The 25,476-nt window shown below is 37.5% G+C and overlaps 4 protein-coding genes across 5 annotated transcripts in view; 2 read left to right on the top strand and 2 right to left on the bottom strand.

Annotated features, from left to right (window-relative positions):
* tonsl (tonsoku-like, DNA repair protein) overlaps window positions 1-6,290 on the bottom strand; it is a 36,000-nt gene extending 29,710 nt beyond the window's left edge. The window contains 9 exon segments of the mRNA XM_046856539.1: window positions 500-645; window positions 3,481-3,595; window positions 3,939-3,963; window positions 3,965-4,108; window positions 4,218-4,347; window positions 5,189-5,372; window positions 5,495-5,637; window positions 5,758-5,853; window positions 6,023-6,290. Of these exon segments, the coding sequence (XP_046712495.1) occupies window positions 500-645; window positions 3,481-3,595; window positions 3,939-3,963; window positions 3,965-4,108; window positions 4,218-4,347; window positions 5,189-5,372; window positions 5,495-5,637; window positions 5,758-5,853; window positions 6,023-6,047 (1,008 nt within the window). The 5' untranslated portion in view covers window positions 6,048-6,290.
* A 2,531-nt stretch (window positions 6,291-8,821) lies between these two features.
* On the bottom strand, window positions 8,822-19,198 carry edrf1 (erythroid differentiation regulatory factor 1). 2 transcript variants are annotated; one of them, XM_046856336.1, is made up of 25 exons: window positions 18,616-19,198; window positions 17,661-17,869; window positions 17,167-17,233; window positions 16,918-17,043; window positions 16,565-16,689; window positions 16,321-16,477; window positions 15,807-15,902; window positions 15,525-15,646; window positions 15,178-15,289; window positions 14,947-15,094; window positions 14,741-14,852; window positions 14,528-14,639; window positions 14,171-14,434; window positions 13,982-14,053; window positions 13,537-13,675; window positions 13,246-13,437; window positions 12,947-13,147; window positions 12,138-12,359; window positions 11,752-11,978; window positions 11,347-11,505; window positions 11,103-11,252; window positions 10,619-10,772; window positions 10,279-10,397; window positions 9,952-10,124; window positions 8,822-9,478 (listed from the first exon to the last, which is right to left on the bottom strand). In XM_046856336.1, exons 1-25 carry the CDS (start codon window positions 18,712-18,714, stop codon window positions 9,340-9,342), a joined length of 3,696 nt encoding a protein of 1,231 aa, XP_046712292.1. In that variant the 5' UTR covers window positions 18,715-19,198; the 3' UTR covers window positions 8,822-9,339. The 2 variants fall into 2 exon arrangements, with proteins under 2 accessions (XP_046712292.1, XP_046712293.1); XM_046856337.1 differs by having other exon boundaries at window positions 8,822-9,475.
* Window positions 19,199-19,576: 378 nt separating this feature from the next.
* tex36 (testis expressed 36) lies at window positions 19,577-21,072 on the top strand. The gene is made up of 4 exons (XM_046856691.1): window positions 19,577-19,736; window positions 19,916-20,053; window positions 20,203-20,283; window positions 20,705-21,072. The coding sequence occupies exons 1-4, from the start codon at window positions 19,686-19,688 to the stop codon at window positions 21,029-21,031; spliced, it is 597 nt and encodes a 198-aa protein (XP_046712647.1). The 5' UTR covers window positions 19,577-19,685; the 3' UTR covers window positions 21,032-21,072.
* A 125-nt stretch (window positions 21,073-21,197) lies between these two features.
* On the top strand, window positions 21,198-24,837 carry vcpkmt (valosin containing protein lysine (K) methyltransferase). Its single transcript, XM_046856690.1, has 5 exons — window positions 21,198-21,772; window positions 22,737-22,850; window positions 23,697-23,769; window positions 23,854-23,973; window positions 24,094-24,837. The coding sequence occupies exons 1-5, from the start codon at window positions 21,507-21,509 to the stop codon at window positions 24,199-24,201; spliced, it is 681 nt and encodes a 226-aa protein (XP_046712646.1). The 5' UTR covers window positions 21,198-21,506; the 3' UTR covers window positions 24,202-24,837.
* The last annotated feature ends 639 nt before the right edge of the window (window positions 24,838-25,476 follow it).

Genomic DNA, 25,476 nt, shown 5'->3' with positions numbered 1-25,476 from the left:
AATGTTTTTAAGCATGTACGGTGTTTCTTTCTCAGTGCTGTTGCTTTTTGATATTTAGAAATGTTTGAGACCTCCCTAAACAGTGTTTGCCAAAAGTTTGGAAACACCTAGTCTTTTGTCGTTTCTCAGCGACACATGCATGTTCCTTTTTTTAATGTAATAAACTAGGTAATAACGGTATGAATATTTATTTTAACAAAATAAATGTACAGATTTTAGATTTTATTTGTATTGAAAAATTCTCCCTTAAAATGAATAACAGTTTTACACACTCTTAACATGCAGACAGACAGTTTCTCTAAACATTCAGATAACATTTTTTGCCATGAATCTTGTAAAAATTGTTCTTTAATAGAAGGATATGCATGTGTCTCAGAAATAATAAAAGACTAATTGTTTTCAAACTATTGACAGGCACTGTTTAAAATAAAACCTTTTCAGACTATCAATAATCTTCCTTGTATGTTTACAATTGTGTTTAAATACAACAGCCTCTTGCCTGTGTGCGATAAGATTCCAGAGCTTTGGAATAGCAGCCCACTTTGCAGTAGAGATCTCCCAGTCCCTCTGTAAGACCCAAGGCCTCCTGAGAGACGCTGTTACTCACAACCGCCATATCTTCCTCCAGCTGACAGCCACGGATTGCTGCAGAAACAGTGTCCACATACAATGGCACAGAGAATAAATTGATGAATATGATAACATGCAGATTTCTTTTCCATCCAGCTTCTTACAGTTTTTCCTCAACTGCTTTCAGTCATTTCTCACGACAGAACTGCATTTCTCAAAACTACTCGTCCCACCGTCAGAACCTGTTGTCAGTTCTTCACATCATATCAGCAATGTCTTGTTGTTTTCATCAATTTGCAATTGCTTTTGGACAACATGCAAATGGTTCTGTACATCTGTCAGCTGCTTTTGACAATTCTTGTTGCTTTTGTCCTGCTGTGCAAAATAACTTGTCCTGGTTCTCAGCTGAAATGTCACAACCACCAAACCAATTTCTCAGGTTGGAAGTCTGTACTATCAAAATGAGTGAACATGTTCTCAGAATTGTATGTCTGTACAGATTTCTACAAATTGTGAGTACATGTTTGCTAAGAAATATGTCCAGAATTGACAAATTGCTCTCAGGTGAGTCTTCACCTTCGTTAACAAAGAGAAACATGTGCAACTCTAGACTAACCAATGATCAACCAGTTCTGTGAAATAGCTCAGAGGTGCAACTCATGAAGACTGATTTGGCAGGGTCACATACATATACAGTGCACAACACAAGTGTTCCCCTTTCTGATAATGGAAGCTGAATGAAGAAGAAGAGGATTAAGACTGTGTGGTGGAAGAGTACAGAGACACAGAAGAGGAAGGGGTATAAGATGCCAAAGATACACAGCGATTCCAGATAAAATCAGGGCCACACTGGTGGATCACGTTATCAATCATGGCCTTACAATGGAAGAGGCTGGTCGAAAGGTGCAGCCAAATGTTGGAAGAACAACTGTGTCATCAATAATTCAAACATTTCGTAGAGAGAACAGGTATGTAATGTACTGTATAGTACAGTAATACTGTAGACTTACTGTTACATATACTGTAACACACCTTAGGTTTTCCATGCATACAGTATTCTTAGTTATTTACTGTATGAATCAAAATCCTGTGATCCTTATACTTCTATAATTTACAATATATTTTCTCATGTAGGACTGCAAGACAACCTCGCAGGGGTGGCAGAGGGCCCCTTTTCACACCTTAGCAGGAGGAAGCAATTTGCAACATGGTTATGTCTAACAATGCCATAAGACTAAGGGAGATACAAAGTGCTATTAATGAAGACAACAGTATCTTTGAAAATATACAATCTGTGAGCATTTCAACTATAGACAGGGTCTTGAAAAGACATGTAATCACCATGAAGCAGCTGTACAATGTACTCTTTGAAAGAAATGCTGACAGAGTGAAAGAGCTACGACTCCAGTTTGTACAAGTATGTTGTATACCCACTATACTGTAAGAGAAACTTCTACACATTTGATATTGGTGGAACTTCACAAATACAGTAATTTATGCACACTGTGTTTTTTCTGGTATATAGCGCATAATGGAAATGGAATCAAGAGAACCACCACACAACTTCATATACTTGGATGAGGCTGGCTTCAACCTGGCCAAAGGCAGAAGGCGTGGTAGAAATCTAATCAGCCAGAGAGCTACTGTTGATGTCCCAGGCCAACGTGGAGGAAACATCACTATGTGTGCTGCTATTTCAGACCAAGGTGTGCTAGCTCATATTCCTATTATGGGACCGTACAACACACAGCATCTCCTTACATTCTTAGACAATCTCTATAGAAATGTCATTCCTGAAGATGAGAGGGACCTCAATCGAGATGATCTACCAGAATATTTAGTAATTTGTGACAATGTCAGTTTCCATCACTCTGACAACATCAGGCAGTGGTTTGTCCACCACCGCAGGATGCTGATTGAATTCCTTCCACCCTACTCCCCGTTCCTGAACCCAATTGAAGAGTTTTTCTCGGCTTGGAGGTGGAAGGTTTATGATCATCAGCCACATATCCTAATGACACTGCTGGCTGCCATGGATGCAGCATGTGAGGACATCTCAGCAGATGCATGCAGAGGCTGGATTAGGCACTCAAGAAGATTCTTTCCACCATGCATAGCAAGGGAAAATATATGTTGTGATGTGGATGAGAATCTGTGGCCCAACATAGAGGACCGACATGACACATAGGAAAACTGCCATATAATTTCACCTTCACCTTCTGTACATGTATAGTTTTTCCCCACTTTGTCTTTTTCAGGTTTTCATTTGTCAATAAATTAGTTTCCTTTGTTTTCTGTATGTAAGTACCACTATTGACAGTACAGTAAAAATGTGAATACAGTGTGATCTTTTGTTTTGATTATTCCATATACTGTAACATGGGTCTATGTTGATTGGTTAACTGAGGTTAGATGGAATCAATCAGAAAAATTATCTATTCATACCATGTAAATTACTGTAACACCTGGTTGATGCACAAAGGTTTGCAAAAGTAACTTCTTTTTTTACCTTAGGGACACTGTAAATTATGACACACACCAGTACGGTAATTTAGTAGTTTCTAGTCATCAAAATCTGACTTGAGTATAATTTAAATAACTAAAACTGAGTATGATCTACTGACAACATGACTAATAATTTTGCCTGTCACGTTCACATTGTTGAAAAAATGACATGGGATTCTGCTGCCTCTGACACAATGATTGATGAAAAAACACGCTTTTGCACGATAGACAAAGCATTTTGAGCAGGTGACGCGTATTTTCCGGTTATCCACTATGTTGTGCAGTTTGTACGTGTTGTTTTGAGAAATGCACTTGGAGATCTGCAAACTTCAATTCTGATCTGAGAAATGACTGAAAGCAGTTGAGAAAAACTGTAAAAGATTTAATCATAGCCTCCCCACTTACCATATCTGAGGTCCCTCTTGACTGCCTCTCGTTCTGCAAGCTGCTGGGAGCCAAGACGGAAAGCCTTTTTCAAAGAATGCCGGGCAGCCTGTAGGTCTCCCAGATTCAGAAGAACCTACATAATTTAAACAAATATTTAAGACAAAAAAGTATAGCTCTTTTCTTTAGATAGCCATTGAGCCCTAGGATGTTAGAATGCGACAGTATTACTGTTATGAGGTTATGTTTTTTTGCTAATTTACTTCCTTTTTAAACTATTACATTATTTCAAAACAATTTTAAATGTATTTCTTTCCTAATATCTCTTTAAAATCGCTTTTGTATTTAAGTATTTACTATCTGGCAACCTAGAATTAACGATATTTCTATTTCTAAGTCACAGTAAAGTGTTTATGTTCTTATTTTAAAATAGACCGTTCAATCACAAACTCATGCTTTTCAGTTCACCTTTAACTCACCTTGCCGATGGTGTAGAAGCACTCACTCGCTAAACTTGTCACTCATCTTGCGTGCACACTCCTTGCTCTTCTCAAAGCAGCGCATTGCCAGAGAGTGCTGTCCATTTCTAAAGTGAATGCTGCCCAGATTAAAGTTGGCCCGGTAGAGATCCTCCAGCAGATTATTCTTCCTAAAAATCAGGGGAAAAATCTCATTTAAATGCAGCATCAGTGGTGTCTGGCCATGCGAGCAACAAACATAGTGCAGATTGATATTGGTTATAATAGTGACTGTCTCACTCGGAGATGTAGATGCTCTGGCGGATAAAATCACTGCAGCGTTGTGGTTCTTTCAAGCCGTCAAAAACAAAGCCAAGGTTTAACAACAGACGTGCCCTCATTTCACTCAGCTCCCTTGCTGACACAGTCCCTGCAATCCATACACACTTACATTATTCTAAATCACTGTCAATTAGAGAAAACATATAGAATCACTGGAGAGGGTCTTGTTAAAAAGGAAGAGAAAAATGTGCATTGGAAACATTATTCAACTCAGAAACCAAGTGGGAAAATTAGGCAACAATCATATTGCTCAAATTTTCAGCCATAAACACAATAGACATAATAATAAGATGGTGCGCAGTCAACTGTAAACCGATTACAGGTCAAGTCTGAGCTGCAGTCAGTGGTGGACAGTAACGAAGTAAATGTAATTTGTGACTGTACTTGAGAAGCTTATTTTTGTATCTGTACTTTACTAAAGTATTTCCATTTGGGGAGACTTTTACTTTAACTTTACTACATTTTAAAGTCAAATATCGTACTTTTTACTTAACTACATTTTGTGAAATCAGTCGTTTGTTTTTATTTATGAGCAGATAAAAACATAACTAGTCAAGCACGAAGCAAGACCCAATCAGGGTAGAGCATGCAGCTATGTTTTGAACTTGTTTTGATTGGTGCTCGGTGGTGTTTACTTATCATCAACATACAGTTCAGCATCAGTTCAACAGCAAGCAGAACATTTTGAGAGTAATAAATGATGAAAGAAACTCCTGACTCGAACCTACAACAACATCAGTTGCCTTACTATATTTGGATGATTTTTCAGTAGTTGAAAAGAAGGTTTTGGGCTCATGATAATTTTAATAAACATTAATCAGTGTTTGACTCATTAATATCATTATATTAATAGATTGAAATCTTAGTACATTGGATACTTAAGTGCATCTGAAGGCAAATACTTTTGTACTTTTATTCAAGTGACTTGCCTTCAAGACGGCCATCCAGTATAGCCAGGCTCTTTTTGAAAGCGTCCTCTGCCTGCTTCAGGCTGTCTGTTGACTGATCAGAATCGTGAAGAAAGAGGTAAGTGCGACCGATAGTGGCCAGAGCTCTCTGCTCCTCAGTCGCATCATTCACAGAGCGAGCAAGATCCAGGTGGCGTCTCTGATGCTGGAAAAGACCATCAAACATAGATCACATCACATTACAGACACTATGAAATTCATTAAAAACCTAAAGCCATCAGTGTGTTTGTTTCCTCTTCTTCTTTTTTTTTTTTTTTACTGTTTTACCTTAAGGGCAGCTTCGATGTTTCCAAGCTCTGCGTAACACTCTCCTATCTTCCGATTGGCTACAGCGCACCCAATTACGTCATGCAGAACCTCGGATAGAGCAAGCTCCTGTCGATGCTCCTCTATGGCCGCCTGGTAATCACCTGAGCCACGGAGGGCAAATTCATGACAGCGGGAGATCATTCGTTGTATAAACCACACAAGCAAAGACGAGAAACTATTACAAACTGTATTTGGAGATTTCTGAATGATTGCCAACTCACCATTCTTGGCTAAAAGTTCTCCGAGCTGATTGCACAGATTGGCCTCCTCCTTCAGATTATTATTGATCTGGGCTTTGCTTTTGGCTTTTTGAAGTTCTGCATTGAAAAAAAGACAATCGGACCGTGTGGGACATTATTAATAATAAGACATTATTGGACAAAGCTCAGTAACTCATGCGGTGTCTAATCGGACATGTAAAAAATATATATATAGTTTTATATTGTCTGATCGATGTCCTCTGATTGTTAAATTTGAAATACTTACGTTTGATCTCTTTCGCAGAACTCATTGTGCTGTTGCACAGCAGCCGCTAGCCGGTCTGCTAACCGGACACACAATACTGACAAATCAATAAAAAAGACTAAACCAAAACAGCAGCTGGCATGATCAAGAAACGATCTTGTCCTACAGAAAAATCCTGCGGCTTTAAAGCAATCGGGATATTCAGTTAAAGCCGCGATCCGGTATTCCTGAATGAAAATATCAGTCAGTCCAGAAACATCTCGCAGAAGAAACCTTCATGTAGCTTCCGTTTACACCAAGGCGCCAAGAACTGTACCGCACTCTGATTGGCTGCTTACATTACACGTAATACGGTAGGAGGGGCACGATGCTCCGCCTCCTTTTTAAAGGCTACAAAGAGACGCGTCAGTGATGGCAATTGAGAACATTCGTGTCTTATTTTTTTTTACACTTTATATTTCTAAACCAATTTTGAGGACGGTTGTTAAGACCGGTTTCTCGACGTTGCCATTCTATTGTTTCTGTAAAATGAAATTTCTTAAAAATAAAAAAATGTGTCTATAGAAAGCGAGTGTTCATTTCACTGACAAAACTCATTAAGGTTGTTTTAATTGAAGTTTGGAATAAATCAGTTTAAGAAAGCAGTCAAAAAACTGGTATGATAATGGCTGCCATTAAAATAAAAACTTTAGACATGCCTAATAGCACTGGCAGGCTGTCATGGCCAGCAAGACCTTCTCCACTAGCCTAAACTCTATCAGAATCACTGAATTGTTTTAATATTTTTGTTCATAAATATATATTAAATTACTCCCACTAGTCTATTTATTTCTTAGCAGGCCTAGTTCTGCAAGTAGTGTCTGTTAATGTTGTTTCTATTCAATCACATTTCAGCCACCAATTCACGTGTTGCCAGGGTCAACGGTATCTATCTGCCTTGAGCCTTCACAGTCAACACTGAGAACAACTTGTAGCTTTCAATCCATTTTGCTTGAAGGATGTTGCTTTAACCAATAAGAGTGTGAGCTGGAGTCACCGGGGCCATCTAGCAGGCGTCCAGTCATGTAGGATTTTTCATTTGCTTTGATTGAATGGTCGGAACTAGCAAATAAGCTGAAATATTTTCATGAGTATTTAATTGCTGTTTTTTTTTTCATTTCACAATGGCTGACAGGAGAAGAAAAGATACACATTTGCAAGATGGACTTTTCAAAAAGCTGGACATAACAGTCCAAAATAGTTGTTAAGCGGTCATTAACCATTTATACTTTAACTTTTTTTTCTGTAGAATTTTCACAAAAACACACAATTTGCCTGTATTTAAAATCCCCAGGAAATCTGTACTGCATGAAAAAAATGCACAGACAACCTGGGGTTACGGTAGGAGGGGCACGATGCTCCGCCTCCTTTTAAAGGCTACAAAGAGACGCGTCAGTGATGGCAATTGAGAACATTCGTGTCTTATTTTTTTTTACACTTTATATTTCTAAACCAATTTTGAGGACGGTTGTTAAGACCGGTTTCTCGACGTTGCCATTCTATTGTTTCTGTAAAATGAAATTTCTTAAAAATAAAAAAGTGTGTCTATAGAAAGCGAGTGTTCATTTCACTGACAAAACTCATTAAGGTTGTTTTAATTGAAGTTTGGAATAAATCAGTTTAAGAAAGCAGTCAAAAAACTGGTATGATAATGGCTGCCATTAAAATAAAAACTTTAGACATGCCTAATAGCACTGGCAGGCTGTCATGGCCAGCAAGACCTTCTCCACTAGCCTAAACTCTATCAGAATCACTGAATTGTTTTAATATTTTTGTTCATAAATATATATTAAATTACTCCCACTAGTCTATTTATTTCTTAGCAGGCCTAGTTCTGCAAGTAGTGTCTGTTAATGTTGTTTCTATTCAATCACATTTCAGCCACCAATTCACGTGTTGCCAGGGTCAACGGTATCTATCTGCCTTGAGCCTTCACAGTCAACACTGAGAACAACTTGTAGCTTTCAATCCATTTTGCTTGAAGGATGTTGCTTTAACCAATAAGAGTGTGAGCTGGAGTCACCGGGGCCATCTAGCAGGCGTCCAGTCATGTAGGATTTTTCATTTGCTTTGATTAAATGGTCGGAACCAGCAAATAAGCTGAAATATTTTCATGAGTATTTAATTGCTGTTTTTTTTTTCATTTCACAATGGCTGACAGAGGACAAGAAAAGATACACATTTGCAAGATGGACTTTTCAAAAAAAGCTGGACATAACAGTCCAAAATAGTTGTTAAGCGGTCATTAACCATTTATACTTTAACTTTTTTTCTGTAGAATTTTCACAAAACACACAATTTGCTCAGAGTTTAAAATCCCCAGGAAATCTGTACTGCATGAAAAAAATGCACAGACAACCTGGGGTTACTTTATGAGGTTCATATTGATGCTTCTGCTTGAGATAATGTATGCGGGTGGTGCAGCTGTGGCTGCAGTGAATTCGTTTAATAATGGCATTCATTCTCACTGCATGAGATACTTAACTGTAATGCAGTGTTCTGTTATACTGAGTTTCTATATAAGTGAGTCTCTAGATAACTGATAAGTTTTTATAGCTGTGGCATCATAATAATGGTATTAAGAGGTGGATTCATTTAGGTAGGACACAACAGAACATTAATTTGGTCTTTGTAAGGCTTCAGTGCAGCTTGAGAATGTCTGCAACTTTCAACAGTCAGGTTTTCATTGTCACTGTAAAGAATCCAGACGCAAGATCTTTTGCTCACAGCCGTACACTTTGACCAATATGTGTAACCTGAGACACATCAAGGCACATGGCGTTGAATCTGCTTTCAAAAATTTAATAAAGAATTTTTATAGCACACAGACATATCTATATAAAATACGGCATACAGCATCAACAGACAGAGCTTATCCTGTACATTGCCCTATTATTGCACATAGTATTCATCCATATTGTGACACTTCTAGAAAGAAAAAAAAATCTTATTAAACCAGGAGTAAAATATAGCGGTATCTTAATCTTGTTCTGAATAAGACCTATTAACTTGTTCACATTAGATAGAGTTAAGCAAATATCTCTGCCTGTTTCACCTCAAATAATACTAAAATATAATTATTAAAAAAAAATCTAGCCAGTAATAAGCCATGAGTGTGAGAACAAGGCACCATTGGTGAGAACTCATATTCACATGGAAGCCTCATTCCAGAAACCTCTTCATAAGAATTTCACTGCAGGGTAGGGGTCTGGTCACAGGTTCAACAGCCTTGATAAGACTGAAGATCTGACATGATTCACATTGTAATTCAGATGCAGGATTAGTGGTGTGCCTTTGGTTTATGCTGGCGAGGCCAGTTGATCCAGAAGTTCCATATAGAGGGCAATGCGTTGGGTCAGGGGGCTGTTCTTATCCGCTCGCAATAGCCTGGAGTAGACCTGCTTGTAGACCTTCACCTGCTCCTCTTCTTTACTGCTGCTTACACAGAAACAAGCACACAAGCCCATATGCATGATGACATCAGCAGAAATACTGCATGTAATATTCTACATGTTAACATTTTCTTCTGTTTTAAAAGGTCAACCGTCTCAAAGTGGGCTAAAGTACAAATCTGGATCATGAAGCTAAACATCATTAATAAATGTAAAGGTACTTTACTAGCTGTGCAAGCTATACAAGTATCTACAATCAACTGATATTTTGGATTGCTGCATTATATGCATTTGGCATGATGTCTTTTATCCAGAGTGACTTACAAAAGCGCTTCAAGTCTCTATCAAATACCATCTCTATCAGTCAAATATATGATAGAATCTAGACTGCTTACATTAAAAAGATTATTCATAATTATATGTCAACAAAAAGAAAAAATAATTTGTCAAAAATACCCTATTTGTCAGGAAATTCTATTATCTGGGCCAAAAATATAGAATTACCCTCTTCCCACTTACCTGGGTTTACGTTTGTTGGTTGTACCGAGTTTAATCAGCTGCAGAAGCAAGAAAGAAATACTAGGCTCAAAGATGCCAATTAGCTTTACCACTTCCTGCGTATTCAACCCTGTAGACGCAGGGCTTTCTTCAGAGGACTCATCAGGTTTGACTGTGTCTTCTCGTACCACAGCCTGCACCCACAAAACAAAAAGAAAAAAGAAAAAACCTTTTAAAAAGACTCTTCATTTGTGTCGCTAAATTTAAGTCCAGGGTGAGCTCCCTGAGCAGTTTGGGCTTTGTGTTTAAACTTCTATTGGCTGGAAGGTTCAAACCGTCATGCTATACCTCTTTTTGCTCTTGCTCCTCCAGCTCTTTGTAGATTAGGTTGAAGGCATGGCGAGTGTCATACATTATTTCCAAAGCTCCTGTTAAGGTTTTGAATTTCACTGCACTACTGCTCTGTCCTAAAACATACAAGGACATACAGTACACATGCATTAATGATGATAAAAGAATGAATCATACATTGGTTGAAACAATATAAAAAATAATGTAATACTAATTTCAGTTCCATCCCAAAGAAATATGCAAATAATAATACAAAATATCAATAAAGAAAACAATTAAAATAATCAAAGCCTGATGAATGGTTTCACTAATAATTTTAGAATAAGTGCTGACTGACCTGCCATGGTGAACTCCGCAAAGGCCACTCGCTCCAGCAGTGTGCGCAGCAACTCACACGGTGCATCACTCAGACTGAGGAAGAGACGCACTGCTTTGGAGTAATGGAGCTCTGCTAGAGCCCTGTGCTGCTTCCGAACACTCTCATCACCCACCTAAAATGAACACACACACACACACACACACACACACACACACACACACACACACACACACACACACACACACACTATACATTGGATATATGTTGCATAGACATAGTTGCTTTGGTTTTACCAATATACACTATATGCTAATCGTAAATATCTTCGTGTTTAGTAGAAGCAAAGTTTTGTTGTTATTCAAGTTGAGAAGTAAGTGTCCGAGTGTGAACAAATACAGCTGAAAATGGTACACTACCGGGCGTTAGCATTATAACGCATGTGTAGTAAAAAAAAATAAAAAATTGATGTGAGTAATGCCATTGCGTGAGTAAACATATATACCTGGTTGCGGTAGCAGCTGTGGTACATAGATGCCAGTCTGTGGTGGATGGTTGCTGCTCTGTACTGGTATAGTGGCTGGCGGGCTGATTCTGTCTGGAGGTCACAATGTCGCAGAGACTTCATCATTGCCTCTGTTACTTCTCTCTCAACCTGAAACAAACAAACAGGAAATTAAACATGCTTCCACAGTGCATTCAAAAACATTTCTGCATTGTCATAAAAATGAGTCGTCAGTGTACGTCACCTGCTCCTGAGCTTTGCGGGACAGTGGAGCATAGTCCTGCAGTAGTGTAGCCAGAGTGAAGTAAGTGGTGGAGAGCTCCCAGTTCACGGAATCCCACACAGCTGCATGGCTCTCCCTACTGCCCAGACACTTCATAGCCCTCTGATAGTAATCCACTGCCTATGTATAGGTACAGAAATAGAAAAATACATTGGACTTTATTAAACAAAAATGAATGATATTAAATAATAATAAAAACTTATAGGCGAGAGACACTTAAAACATATCGAAATAATATTTGCATGAAAAAAATCATTCTAATAGGAAAAAAATAATTAAAGTATCTAATGGTTTGTTCTTAGAAAGCTCATCTTTGTTGTGTCTCGTGAAATCACATGTACTTAGTTACTGTGTGTGAGGGCGTACTTTGTTGTAGTAGAGAGCCTCCTCAGGTGAGAACTCTCCTCGGTTCTCATCTGTGGTTATGGTGCAATGAGCCTGTGCGCAGATCCGCATCAATCTGCCCATGTTACACAGCAGAAGGGCTTTGTTTACAGAGTCTGAAATGGCCTCAAAATTCTGCATGCCCTTCTCGAAACAAGAGAAGCTTTTCTTCCACAGCTCCTGCTCTGCTGCACACACAGCCCTCCGTACTAAGATGGAGAAACAAAAAAAGGAGAAGAAAGCACCATCAAAATAGTGCAACACTACGTCCAAGTACAACAGGTCTACGATCCAAAATCCTGAGAAAGTACACTGACATTCTGTAATCTTTAAGCCTATTTTAAATGGTGCACAAGTGCTGCACTCACCCCCTTCTTTCTCTGTCTGCATTGCTGCCGCCTGGTTCATATAGAACACGCCTATCTCGTTGCGGATGTTTCCGAGCCGCTTCAGAACCTGAGGTATTTTCTCTGCGCTCAGGTCTTTTAGAGTTTCAGAGGTTAAAATGTCATGGGCTGCCTCATAACACTTACTGCTGACAAACAGTTGATACTCCGGGTCAGTTGCCAGGTCAGTGGCCATGCTGAATGCTGAGGGAAACAAAAATCATAAGGCAAACTGACAGAAAAGTGCTTCTTTTTCGAATAATTCTTCTGAAGCATATGTAAACGGTTGTTCTCCCTTGTGCCGATTCCACTTTAACACTGTTAATCAGAGAGAGAAAAAATCTGCACTAAATTTACTCACTGTAAAGCATCAGTGAAATCCATTACAATGCGCACATCTTTTTTTAAATTTCATTATTATATTAAAAAGGAGACCCCCTTAATGTCCAGCCTTTATACAATATAAACAATAAATACAATACTATATTTTTAGCTGTTGTACTAGATGAGTGCATTGTAAGAATTGGTGAATTCTTGAATTGTGTAACAGGAAAGACAGATTTATTCATCGCATGTAGCTGAAAAAGCTACAAATGCCCAATGTTGCTTAAAAATGTTAACTACATTTCACTATGATACAGTCTTTGAGCTGAAATTAAATTATTTATCAGCATTTAATATTGTGAGTCAGTTTTTGCATTGGAAACAAACCAGCCATGCAACTCATTCCTGATTCTTTGCTCAGGAACACAAAATGTTGACATAATCCTGATAAAATAGGCGAGTGAAACCTTGGCAGGAGCTCTCTCGGTGAAGGCAATGTAGGATCTCCTGGTCATCTCTGGTTTGGTAGCTGTACTCCTCCAGATAGGCAGCTCTGTTTGAGGCATTCTGAGCCAACATCAACTGCACATCTCCACACAGAGACAGACACTGGCTGTGGAAGATCAGCACAGTTGGGTGCAGCCCACTGCATATAGCACAATATGCATCTACACACAAAGAGGAGAGAGAATTCAATATACTCTCAGCATTACATGATTATATTTCCTTGTGTTGACAATGTATTTTTTCATGTTTATTCTCTTACCATGACACTGTAATGACAATTTGATGTAACGCAGCGCACGGCCATACTTCTGCAAGTTGGTAGCAGCCTCAGCTAGCACATAATAAGCTTTTGATGCCTTTAGGAAGAGCTGCAGCTTCATCTGGTGCTGCCAGGAACCAGGCAGCATTCCTGAGCGCATGGGCATCTTCAACCCCTCACCACACGGAGCAGCTGAACAGAAACACAGGAAGAGAGTAGAGAAAAGCAAGATCTAATCGATGAAATGTACAGCAAAAATATTCTAGTGAAAAGTAGAAATATGCTGCTGACCTCTGTCAAGCAGAAGTGCAATCTCTTTCTCCACTGCTCTGGCTCCACTTTCCTCATACTTCAGAGGAATAGGAGTGCTGGGGTCAGCTGCCGGCAGGTCACTCTCCTTTTTAATACTGCTATCCACTGCCTTTAAGCCCTATAGCACAATAAGCAAAGAGTTTACCTAACAGACACTTCCCAAACGGATTGTTGGCATGTGAAAACCTTCCAATAACATTAAAATAATAATAATATCTAGAGATTTATGAATTTATAAAAATCTATATCAATAATTATGGTGAAAAAAAGTCAAAAAGATTATTAGACCCATAGCCTCAATCTCTTGACAAAACCTGAATGGCCTTGAATCAAACTAATTGTTCATATTTCTTACCAGATATCTATGATAAATCTGTCATTAAAAGCAAAAACGTAATTTAACTGAAGGGCTGAATGTTCTCACCTTTAGCACATAGCAAAGTACAAGTCTACATTTCTCTTCTTTGTCTTGGGACACAGGAAACGAACAATTGGGCTGGTTTGGGAAAGGAAAGTTGAGATCAATAAGGTGTGCATGCAACTCAAAGAATTTTTTAAAACTAAAAGGATATATTTCTAAACAGCTCCTGCTTCATAAGAATCATAGGCATACCCTTATCTTGTGGGTTGATGTGTATTTCTCTGGAACTGACAGCTCCTCCACAGATCTGATCACAGCCACAGCCTTGCAGTCCTCCGGACTCTCTGATGACATGCTGTATGAGCAGCTGTCATCATCCTCCACTTCTTCATCCTCATCCTCACTATAGCTGTCCTCTGAACCCCCGTTGCGCAGAGACTCTTCACTGCCCTCCTCCTCACTTGAGTCGTCCAGCTGAAACATCTCTGACAGCATGTAGTGAGCTGAAGCAATGATCTAAATAGTCAGAAAAAAATTATTAAAAACACTGTTCTTTCGAAGAGAAGATGGGCTACAACAAACCTACAGAGAGACACATGGCGTGTGTACCTGAGAATGTTTTTCCTCGTCTAGTAGTTTAACACAGTTGAGTAGCAGAGTTCTGATGGTCCCATAGTGCTTCTTATTTTGGTTCTTCTTCAGCATCATATTGCTTGCCACTCTGCAATGTAGAACAAATAGACAGCTCTGTTCAAATCACAATGCTCAATTTGATGATCCATGTAACACGAACCACTAAAGTATTCATTATGGAATACACACTTATAAAGCAGCACTGCCACTGGCAAAGTAAAGGGGTTCTGGCATTTCTCCTCTGGTGCTTCCTCACACAGAGTCGTCAGATCATACAGCTTTACAAAGTCACTCCCACTGGCTAAAACCAAAAAGAAACAGACACATTCAAATGTTTTCTACTGATTTGCATGTTTGTGGAACACCATTTATATTCCCACATTTGCAAAACTCACCCTTGAAGAGCCAATATGTGTGTCCTTCTTTGGTACAATTGGATTTAAGGAAAGAAAGTATATTTTGGGCAATGTCTTTTACCACCCTAGTGGAAAACGTGGAATTGTCCAGATCTGGAATGTCCTCTGTCTTTATCATCTCATATTTCTGTTAATAAGAATGAAATGTTTTTTTGTGTACATGTACTCATAGAAAGAAGAACAAATTACTGAAGAAACTGAACTTTTTACCTGCACTATGCCATTTACATGGAAACACATGACTAACTCTGGTACATTGCACATCAGATTATCCAGCCAGTAATCAATACCAGTGAGAATATTGATTGGTTTATTATTATCCCTAAATCAAAAGAAAATAAGGACAAAACAGCAACATTTAACATAAATGATAAATTATATAACGTCACAATGTCAGTGATGTAAATCACCTCTGACAGTCTTAGAAGCCAAACAATGACAGTATGTGCGTATCCTTCTTTCTATCCTGCTTAATATACCTGGAGCTTATTAATGTATAACAGACAAAAAACACACTATAACATCAAATATATAATGTTATAAACACTGTATCTGACCTGAGCCGCAGACTCACTGCTGGGTAACGGCCTCCACCAAAAATGGGCATGTTGGATCCCACTAGCATGTGGATGTCCTCAAAGGTCCAAAGGATGTTCCGCACAAAATCGTTTTTTAATCCCTGCACCCACCAAAAAGAACCGCAGCTACATAATACTATCAAACCACAAACATATCACACATACAGCTTTATCACACTGTGTAGTCTACCCTTTGTCACACTTGGTCTCTAATCAAGTCTCATACAGATTTCCACTGGGTCGGGGGTATGAGCCTGTTACCTGGCTGTTCTCTCCTTCGTTAAAGAGCGTCGGCAAATTTTGTTCTTTAGGAACAGCGGTGACATGGCCGAGCGCGTACGTGTTCTCCACTTGCTCCTAGAATAAAGAAGACAATAGCAGAAAATAGTATTCATCCTCTCAAGCAGTGCTTCTCAAAGAAGGGTCTGGAAATACCTAGGGGTCTATCAAGCACAATCAATAGGTGCATGTGTTTTAATTTAGTTACAGACACCAAATCCACTGCTGAGTTCTTACAGTTATCATCCTATATCACTAGCTGCTTGGATTGATTAAGTTTAATTTAAAACCTCATTAACTCAAAAACATATATGCCTATAAACAATGTTAAACTAGAGCAAATGATCAAAATATTATTGTACATATTTATATAACATTCATGAAATAATCTGTACCGATAAAGATCCATGTAATTAATATTAAGCTTTTTACTATTTTCTTTTAATTTTTATATTTCTCTTTTACAAAGAGAGATGAGAACATAACAGGATATTACCTCTTTAGGAATAGAGGACTGGTCCGAATCTGAGGCTGAGCTGCTGAAAGTGGCAGGCCAGGACGGCCCATATTCCGCTCTTCCACATGCCTCCTCTGCTTCAGCACAACTGTCTGATTCTGAGGACACAGGCTCTGCAGCACAGTCTCCATTTATACTGAAATAAAAGATATAAATTTATTAAGAAAGTTGATCGATGAGACAAAAACACTGTTATATTGTTCCATGCATCACTGGAACTCACCTGTAATAAAGGAACTTGGAGAGGATGGCCTTTTCATACCAATGCTCTTTACTTTTCTTCTTCCTCTGCCACTTCTGGTCAATGAGGCGTTGGTAAAATTCCTTTAACCATGTCCAGTCTCCAGTCTACCAAAAAAAGTTAAATAAATAATAAAAAAAATAATATTAAATAATAATAAAAGAAATATATATATATATATATATATATATATATATATATATATATATATATATATATATATATATATATATATATATATATATATATATACACACATACACACTATGAGGCTTGTGGACTTAAAAGCTGTTTCTATTATTGTCACTCATGAGAGAGAAAGAGGATGCACTTACCTGTGATGATCTCATGAACAGCTCTTGAATGTCAAGTTCATCCAACAGCAAAGTCCTGCCCACGCGATGCACTGCCATGCTGACATGAGACTTACTGTACGGGATCTTCAGCAGCTTCTTTATGTTCTGCCCAAGTCAGACACACACATTCAAAGACGTTAGCTCCAAAGCATGCATGACTATAAGAGGCCCTATATGAGACATATATATATTCACCATGTTAATTATGATAAAACAAATAGAACTCACCTCAGAGTCAGACACCACATCAACATCGTTGCCGATCGAGTCAATAAATTCATAAGCCATGCCAAAACTTAAACCAAAACAAAACACAGAGCCCCACAGGATTTAGGGTTATTGTTCAGGATAGATTAAATTAGGAAAATTGTTCATAATAAATGTGCAATACAATATTCTGACAGGCACCTTATAGTGTGAGTATATTTTCTGTAAATGTATATTCACTAAACCTGTCATTTTTTATAATGGTAAAGGTAAAAGTGATTCTCTCATATATATATATATATATATATATATATATATATATATATATATATATATATATATATATATATATATATATATATATATATATATATATATATATTTTCTCTATATATACAGTATATATATATATATATATATATATATATATATATATATATATATATATATATATAGTAGTGGTACTTCCATTTGACTGGTATATCATGTCTGAAAATGTGTTAAAGCAGTCAGACCTAGAGAAGGGCTTGCTTTTGCTGCTTGAGCCAAACACAGTGGTGCCAGCGGAGCCGAGCTGGGCGCTCTGGCGTAGCCAGTTTGCAGGAGGAAGCTTTAGATCTGTTTTCTCCTGAAGAAGTGCATACGTGGCTGGAGGTGGTGCTGCAGAATACTTTACCACAGCTCGACTCTTGACCTCATTGTTGCAGAGACATAAGACTGTCCCCTGAAAAAGACAAAAACAAACAATAACAAAAAAAAAAACAGTAAATAGGCAATGGCTACACACACAACTATATTAATCGTTTTGAGAAAGCAGTATAAATATGAGTTAGCATTTTAAAATCATTTTAACGTGAAGAGTAACACTGAACAATCAGCATGCATAACACAGGCTAGGGCAACTGTACACTCAATTTAGACATTCAGTACAAAAAAGACATTTGTACTGATGTGCACAAACGCTACTCCCCTTACAAAATCATACGCATGCAACTGGCTTTCATGTAAACTAATACTGCTTCAATGAAGTCAGTCGTTCTATTAAACTAATAGAAATTCACTTCTGGCTATGCTTACAGTTTATCCTTGAGTCTTTACAGTTTACAGCTGCCATCCTTGAGTCTTTTGATAATCCTCACGCAGTGTCATTTAGGCATGTAACATTTTCTAACTCATTTAAGTTGTTTATAAATATTCATATAAACCGGGGCTCCTTTTGAATATTCATGAACAGTGGGCGGTCTTAATGGCAGCACGTTACAAGATGCCATAACAATTTAATGTTTAATGTAATGTATAAACCTAACAGCGGTTTGTGACTAATAAATACTTTTTATATATAAAATATATGCTCCTTAGTGTCCCAGTGACTCTTTACACGTGACAAACATTTATAATAGGAGTGACAGTCGCCAGACTGACAGCTTGAACAGGTTCTGTTGCTTATTATGTTTCTGTGGTGTTGGTTACCTGTCTGGTGTCTTCACTAGCAGAACTTTCTGCGTCCACTTCTTCATGTTTGTGGTGTGGACACAAAAGTGAGTCCTTCCCCTGCTCTGCGGAACTCATGTCTAACAGCACAGCACCCTTCACTCCACTCCACTCCACTCCACTCCACTCTCTCAGCCGTCCAGAAACTTCCAGATAAAGCAGCTGCACCGCTCTGCCAAGTGACACCGAGGAACCATTCACAAGCTAAATATCCCTCAATCAGCCTAAAGAACCACCGGACCGCGCGCGCGTGTGCGAGTGCGCGCGTGTGCGTGCGTGTGTGTGTGTGTGTGATCGGAAGGGGTCTATTTCTATATAACTACAGCTGGTTTAGAGGACACATTTCAAGCACCCGGCTGTCCATTGTAGCTAAAGCGTCCTTTTCCGCATTCAGCTTCATAAACCCCAAACGACACCGAATATATCAGGCGAATGAAAGAATGACTATTGAATGTTATTATTTATCTCAGAAACGAAAAACAGAAAGTATTGTTACAGCTCAGCTGCCTGCACCAACCACCACCATCACCAGCTCTGAACTTACCTAACCCGGAAGTACATTTGACGTCATTCAAATATGGTTCTTCTTTTATAATTAGATTATATATTTTATATATATATATATATATATATATATATATATATACATATATATATATATATATATAAACAAAATGTTTTTTAGTAATGTTTATTTATTTGTTTGTTTACACTTATGTAATTTGTATTATTTTTTCCTATATGTGCGAATTTCTAAACATATGGCGTTTCTGAGTAACTCAAACTAAAAGTACAATGAACACGTTTAATTTTATGTTCAACGGTTTTACAATTTTTTATAAGTAATATATCACTGAGAACATTTTGAAAGAAATAATAATATATAAATAAAATGTATTCTACATTAGTGCACATAATCGCGTTCTGTTGCCATGGAAACCAGTAACCCGCAGAGAGCGTACACATTTGTGACAGTGAGATTTGAGCGACTTTGTTTTCTTCATGTTTTTATTTCATAACTGGAATAAACTGTACTTTAACAGATAATAATGCCAAAGGGAGGACATAGATATGCAAATATGGAGCAGGATGGCAAATGGGTGAGAGTACTTTTGAAATACTGTCGTTTTATTTTCTTTTGCTCTGTTATGGATTATTCAGTTATGGATTATCCAGACTTTTAAAATTGCACAGACAAAACCACATACATATAAGAATACTTTTCAATCTTTAATAATATACTATAATATAAGAATATAATAAATATATATTTTTGTAGTTTGCCCATGACGGCTCACAACAAAGTGAGTTAACACGAGAAACCTGCACCACCACAGGAGCCATGTTATCCCAGGCCATACCACAACACCTGCAAGGACAAAAGAGATATCCCAAAACTTTGCTCAAGCATGAGAAGGTTACAAGGCACTTTCCTGATAGATGTTGTATAACAGTACAGTTTATAAGGGTTGAGAAATGAGTGAGCAATTATAATGATTCTGATGTACTATTAAGCTTATAATGGAAACTTGCTACCATAAAAATGTAAATGCATTTTTGTTTCAGAATATAGTCGAAGGGAGATACACATATTCAAAGCATGATAACCGAGCTGCACTGGAAGATAATATTGAAACATATGATCATGTAAGTCTGTTCACATTGCTTAAAAAAGAAATGTAAAAATAAAAGGGACGGAAATGCTTTTAAAAATAAGTTCAACACTTTCTTTGTATATTGGGTTATTAGTATTTCTTAATAAAAAATCAATACTTATTTGAAGATGTGATAACATATAAATGATGACCCACAACCCTTTTTTAACTAGTGCAATCTTTCATTTACAATTTTTACAACATACACAAGGCAGAAAGTTTAATTTTGGTGTAGATTTTGGTTTATATTTAGGTCATATTGGGTTTATATGTAAGGCATGATATTAATTGGTTGCATTGATAATAATAATAATGTCAGTGGAAGGTCACTTTAATATTGCTATAATATTAATACAAAAGTGTACATGTGTGTGTGTGTGTGTGTGTGTGTGTGTGTGTGTGTGTGTGTATAGGGATTGGGTCGTAAGAAGTGCCTGGATGACCGCCGGCAACATAACTCTCATTTCTGCCTCTGTCATGATAACAATCCCGGTGAAGTGCAGTTTGGAAAACATTCCCTTTATCAGATGGACTTTCTGCCTCAGCAGAGCACAGAGAGCACTGAAGGCACACAGAACAGACGACGGTTTCCCAAGAACCACCTGGAGCAGTCCCGTCAGGCTGCTATGGCCCAGGATGAAGAGCAATTCATGTGGTTTGGAAGACATGATTTAAATCAACGCACACCTCTTAGTGTACTGGCAGAGTCGAACCTCTCTCTAGGCTCGAAACTGACATAATTCAGTCACAGAAGCACACATTAAAGCATGATTTGTATTAATTCGTGTGATTTCATTTTCTATTTCTATATGTTAAATGTAGAATATTATCTTATATATAATATAAAATTAAGTAACATGCAGCAAATGTATCTAAACATTTTATGGTGCATTATTAATTGGCTTTAATTTTTTTTTCCTGTTCAACTGTAATAGCTGTAACATACCACCTGAGGGAACTCATGCAACACAATCTTTATTTTAAAAAAATAAATAAAAAAAGGTTGCCTTACTGCAGTAAAATAATAGAGTACGTATTTGAACCAAAATTCTAATATAATAAAAAATATTATCTTTCTTAAAATACTGTGCAAAATAAAATCGAACTATCGTACAGTATAAACACAAATCGAAATATATACCAATCTGGCAACTCGTAGGTCACCGTGGCTGGTTAGAGCGCGTTCCTATTGGCTGCTATGAACCAGGAAGCAACATGGCGGTCTCGCCAGAGCAACACAGTTCTACTAGTCATTTTGTTAGAGAGATTGAAAAAACTGATGGCTCAGTTCTGAAGGTATATCAGTACAGCACAGGCGACGTAGGCTGCGTGGTTTGGGATGCGGCTATTGTGCTATCAAAATACCTCGAAACAGACCAGTTTTGTAATTCACGGTCCGGTGCCAGCACATGGTCCTCTAAACACATGCTCGAGCTTGGCGCAGGGACAGGAGTGGTGGGCATCATGGCCGCCTCTCTGGGGTAAGTTACACATGCACATATCCAAGAGGGAAAAGTGCAGCAATAAGAGATGCATGTTGCTCTTTTAAGACTACAGAGTAGATGAGAGCGGGGTGAGACGTAACACTCAGTTTCTCCAATCAGTTGATCGCACCTACTTTGAGCATGCGCAGTACATCCTCTGGTATCTGCAAAAGAACATCAACCTACAGTTTCACACTGGCAGTTCAGACTGAAATAGCATGGTTTACATGAAAAATTGGTAATGTGATAGTTGTAATGTAGACTACCTTGTCTGGTGGTCTAAATTTGGTTGCACTGAAACCATGCTGTTATTCCCATGAATGTGGATCAGGGCCAACTTAATCAGGGGTCACACTTGTTCAGGAAGTAAAGTAAACCGACTGTGTGTTTTACCTGACGATTATAAATATGTAGTGTAATACTATAATGTAACATATCATATCAAAGTTTTGTGTGCCCCCCAGCATGTCTATAATGCACTTGGGTTCAATAGAATTAAGTAAATCTGTAACCAGCCCAAGTGTGATAAACAACTAAATCAAAGCTATGATTCCTTATCGAAACACCTTTAGACCACTGTGTAATTGTCGGTCATTTAGAATGACGCATGTGAGCTCTTATTAAAAAAAATGGCATATTTGTGTTACAAACAATACATTTAACAAAGAAAGCTCTTTAACATTTGTTACAATCATTTGCTAAATATTTACATGTATCTTCCACAGACTTGGAATTGAGTGGATTGTGATGTTACAACCGAGCCCACCAATTTATTTAAGAAAGATTTACTCACTTTTGCTTATGTGAACTGCTAAACTACTACTTGTAGGTAGAGCATCAGTTTTCCCTTATAATAAGTTTTTTTTTTTTTTACCCCTTTACAGAGCCATAGTTAAGAATATTGGTATGGTCACTTGCCAGCAACATTTGCCCTAACCCTTGCCCTGTTTTACACACACAGAGCCAATGTCACAGTGACAGACTTGGAGGATCTCCAACCTCTCCTTAAACTAAATATCCGGGAAAACCGAGAGCTCCTCAGTACAGGCTCAATCACAGCCAAGGTACTGAAATGGTTTGTACTTCCCTTCTGACTTTTGCTTTACTTGGGTGTAACAATTTTTTAACATTCTTTATAATGGCTGTTGTATCAGGCACACCCATCATATACCTGCAATCACTGACACTTTTATTAGATACACCTACATACAGTATGTTTTTTTTTTTTTTGGTAGGTGATCAGTTACTGGCTGTAGTCAAGCTAAGTAAAGGCAGTCCACCACAGGGTTATCACTTGCTGGATAATATTATCAGCAAAGCAAATACACTGATATTGTAGTGTATTGCATTGGCAAGCTGGGATGGGATTTATACCTACTGGTCACTTTATTGGACACCCCTACTTATATTTTGAAATGTTTGCAAGTTTTCCATACATAAAATGTAAGTTGTCAGGGTTCCTGTTTGATCCTATTTTACTCAGTCTGATTTGCAGGATTTCTCCTGTTTCCTCTACCTTCCTAGTGCTGCATTTAGTTTGACAGTTTTCCATAGCAATACCCACTGACATTCAATTGTCAGTATCATCTTTAAAGTTTCACCATCTTTACCAAAATCTTTGTGGCATTGGTACTATAATAAACCCTTTCTCTACTGATGCGATGGAAATTACATTTATGCCATTTGGTTAAGATCCTTGATCACGGTCAGAAGTGGCAGCTTGGTGGTGCTTGTTTTTAAACTCATGACCTTCTGATCTGAAGTCTGCATAAAAGGTGCACATATATTGTAGGTATACTTGATAAAATTGTAATTTTATCATTTAGTATTTAGGTATAAATTGGTATTGCGGATATATATTTATAAATACATTTAGGCTATTTTTTTACTTGATAAATAATTAATCTGATTTCCTTTGAAGGGGTGAAACAGTGACAGATTTTCTGCCACATCCCGATTACATTCTAATGGCTGACTGCATCTATTATGAACAGGTAATGCGTTGTTTGACCAGCCACTCTTCAAAAAATATATTTGTGTATGTAAAAGATTTGTTAATGATCTCTTAACATTCACAGTCTGTGGTGCCTCTGGTGGAAACGTTGAAGATCCTGGCTGGACCGAAAACCTGTGTCATCTGCTGCTATGAGCAGCGCACAATGGGAGTTAATCCTGAAGTGGAGAAGAGATTTTTTGAGGTGAGAGCAGACAGTACTTTTTATGCCTAAAATTGAACATAATTGACCTGAATATTTGGAGAAAGCAGTTCTTTTTGAGACAACGTATTGTGACTTCTTTGGCATTTATGTGTTCTGTAGTTGCTGTTGCAAGACTTTGAAGCTGAGGAGGTGCCAGCTGAAAGACAAGACCCCGAGTTTAATAGTCCAGACATCCACATTCTCCATCTACGGCGCAGACAAGGCTGAATGGCTTTCATGCAAAGAGTGTGCATTTTTTTGTGTATTCAGTCCTGCCAACCATTATGTACTTTGTTTAATAGTTTAACATCTCCGCTTTAAACACCGTACGAGTATTTTCCTAATAAAAGAAAAGCTCAAACAACTTTTGAATCTGTAAGGATTTACTCAACTCTGATATTAACTGAAACTTTGTAAGGTGTAAGGCTGTTTGAAAAGTGAGATAAATGGAAAATGTTCACTGATGTGAAATTAAAACTACCAATGTATGTTTGACCTCAGTAGCATTAGAAATGTATAGTTAATATTGCTTTGTTTATCAGGGTAATGCAAATATTTGTTTGGTCGAAAACATTACTCTTTTATCTGAAAGAAGCAAATCTGACAAAAATGTAGGCCTTGCAATGAAGTAAAAAATTATATAACAATAATAATAATAATAATAATTGTGATAAATGCACAGTGATTCTCATCGCCATGTTATTTTGGCATCTAGGGTGTAATTCATTCAAGTGTGTGATTGTGTCTGCTCTCTAGTGCAGCTGCTTCAACCGTTTCATCCATTTAAGAATAAATAGTATTTAATGCATAATAGCATGTTTGATCCTAATGCAATGTAAATAAAACATCTTTCCAGGCACCGCAGATTTTTATACTATTCTTTGAGTCTGTCTTTAGACCCTGTCTCCTGACTCTGTTTAGACAGATGGTACACTTTTTTCCTCCTCATTGCTTTGTCCAATTTAGTCTTTTTCCTTGAAGTCATTAAAATATTTTCCATCCCTCTTTACTCTTGTTACTTCTTGCCACAGTAGAAAATTTTTTTACATTTCAGCTTGCATATTGCTATGATCTTTTATATCTTATAAAACACTATGTTAAGAAAATGCTCTAAATATGACATCCAATCTTTATTTTTATGTTTAATTAATATAAAGTGCATATCTTTTGTAGTAAATTAGGTTACATAATATATTTGTTGGAATTTACAATTAATTAATTTATTTGCAAAATGTGTAATTCTCCTTTTAAACAGCAGATGCTCTAAGCAGAACCAACACGTGGCGAGATCAAACTTGACTAACAGACACCATCAACTTTCATAATGAATGAGTGGAGAGCGGAAAATGGGTGTTGAAGCTTATGTTGAAATATTCATGTTGCAATTAATTCTCCAAAAATGATTCTCCTTATTTCCAAAGAAATCATTTTAATGGTCTCAAGTGTCCAAAAAACTACAACTCAGCACTACTTTCAAAAATTTAAATGTCAAATAGTTTTATA

The sequence above is a fragment of the Silurus meridionalis genome, chromosome 8, assembly GCF_014805685.1.
Source record: "Silurus meridionalis isolate SWU-2019-XX chromosome 8, ASM1480568v1, whole genome shotgun sequence".
NCBI lineage: Eukaryota > Metazoa > Chordata > Actinopteri > Siluriformes > Siluridae > Silurus > Silurus meridionalis.
This window is presented reverse-complemented; position numbering and strand designations above follow the sequence as displayed.

Excerpts from the sequence above, each read along its gene's own strand:
- edrf1 (XM_046856336.1), bottom strand. The coding sequence starts at position 18,714 with ATGAGTTCCGCAGAGCAGGGGAAGGACTCACTTTTGTGTCCACACCAC. Across the intron at positions 15,647-15,806 it reads ACGAAGGAGAGAACAGCCAG|GGATTAAAAAACGATTTTGT; the intron begins GTAACAGGCTCA and ends TGGTGGGTGCAG. Across the intron at positions 13,148-13,245 it reads ATTGTCATTACAGTGTCATG|ATGCATATTGTGCTATATGC; the intron begins GTAAGAGAATAA and ends CTTTGTGTGTAG.
- tex36 (XM_046856691.1), top strand. The coding sequence starts at position 19,686 with ATGCCAAAGGGAGGACATAGATATGCAAATATGGAGCAGGATGGCAAA. Across the intron at positions 20,054-20,202 it reads CTTTGCTCAAGCATGAGAAG|AATATAGTCGAAGGGAGATA; the intron begins GTTACAAGGCAC and ends TTTTTGTTTCAG. Across the intron at positions 20,284-20,704 it reads ATATTGAAACATATGATCAT|GGATTGGGTCGTAAGAAGTG; the intron begins GTAAGTCTGTTC and ends GTGTGTGTATAG.
- vcpkmt (XM_046856690.1), top strand. The coding sequence starts at position 21,507 with ATGGCGGTCTCGCCAGAGCAACACAGTTCTACTAGTCATTTTGTTAGA. Across the intron at positions 22,851-23,696 it reads ACAGCCAAGGTACTGAAATG|GGGTGAAACAGTGACAGATT; the intron begins GTTTGTACTTCC and ends TTTCCTTTGAAG. Across the intron at positions 23,974-24,093 it reads TGGAGAAGAGATTTTTTGAG|TTGCTGTTGCAAGACTTTGA; the intron begins GTGAGAGCAGAC and ends TGTGTTCTGTAG.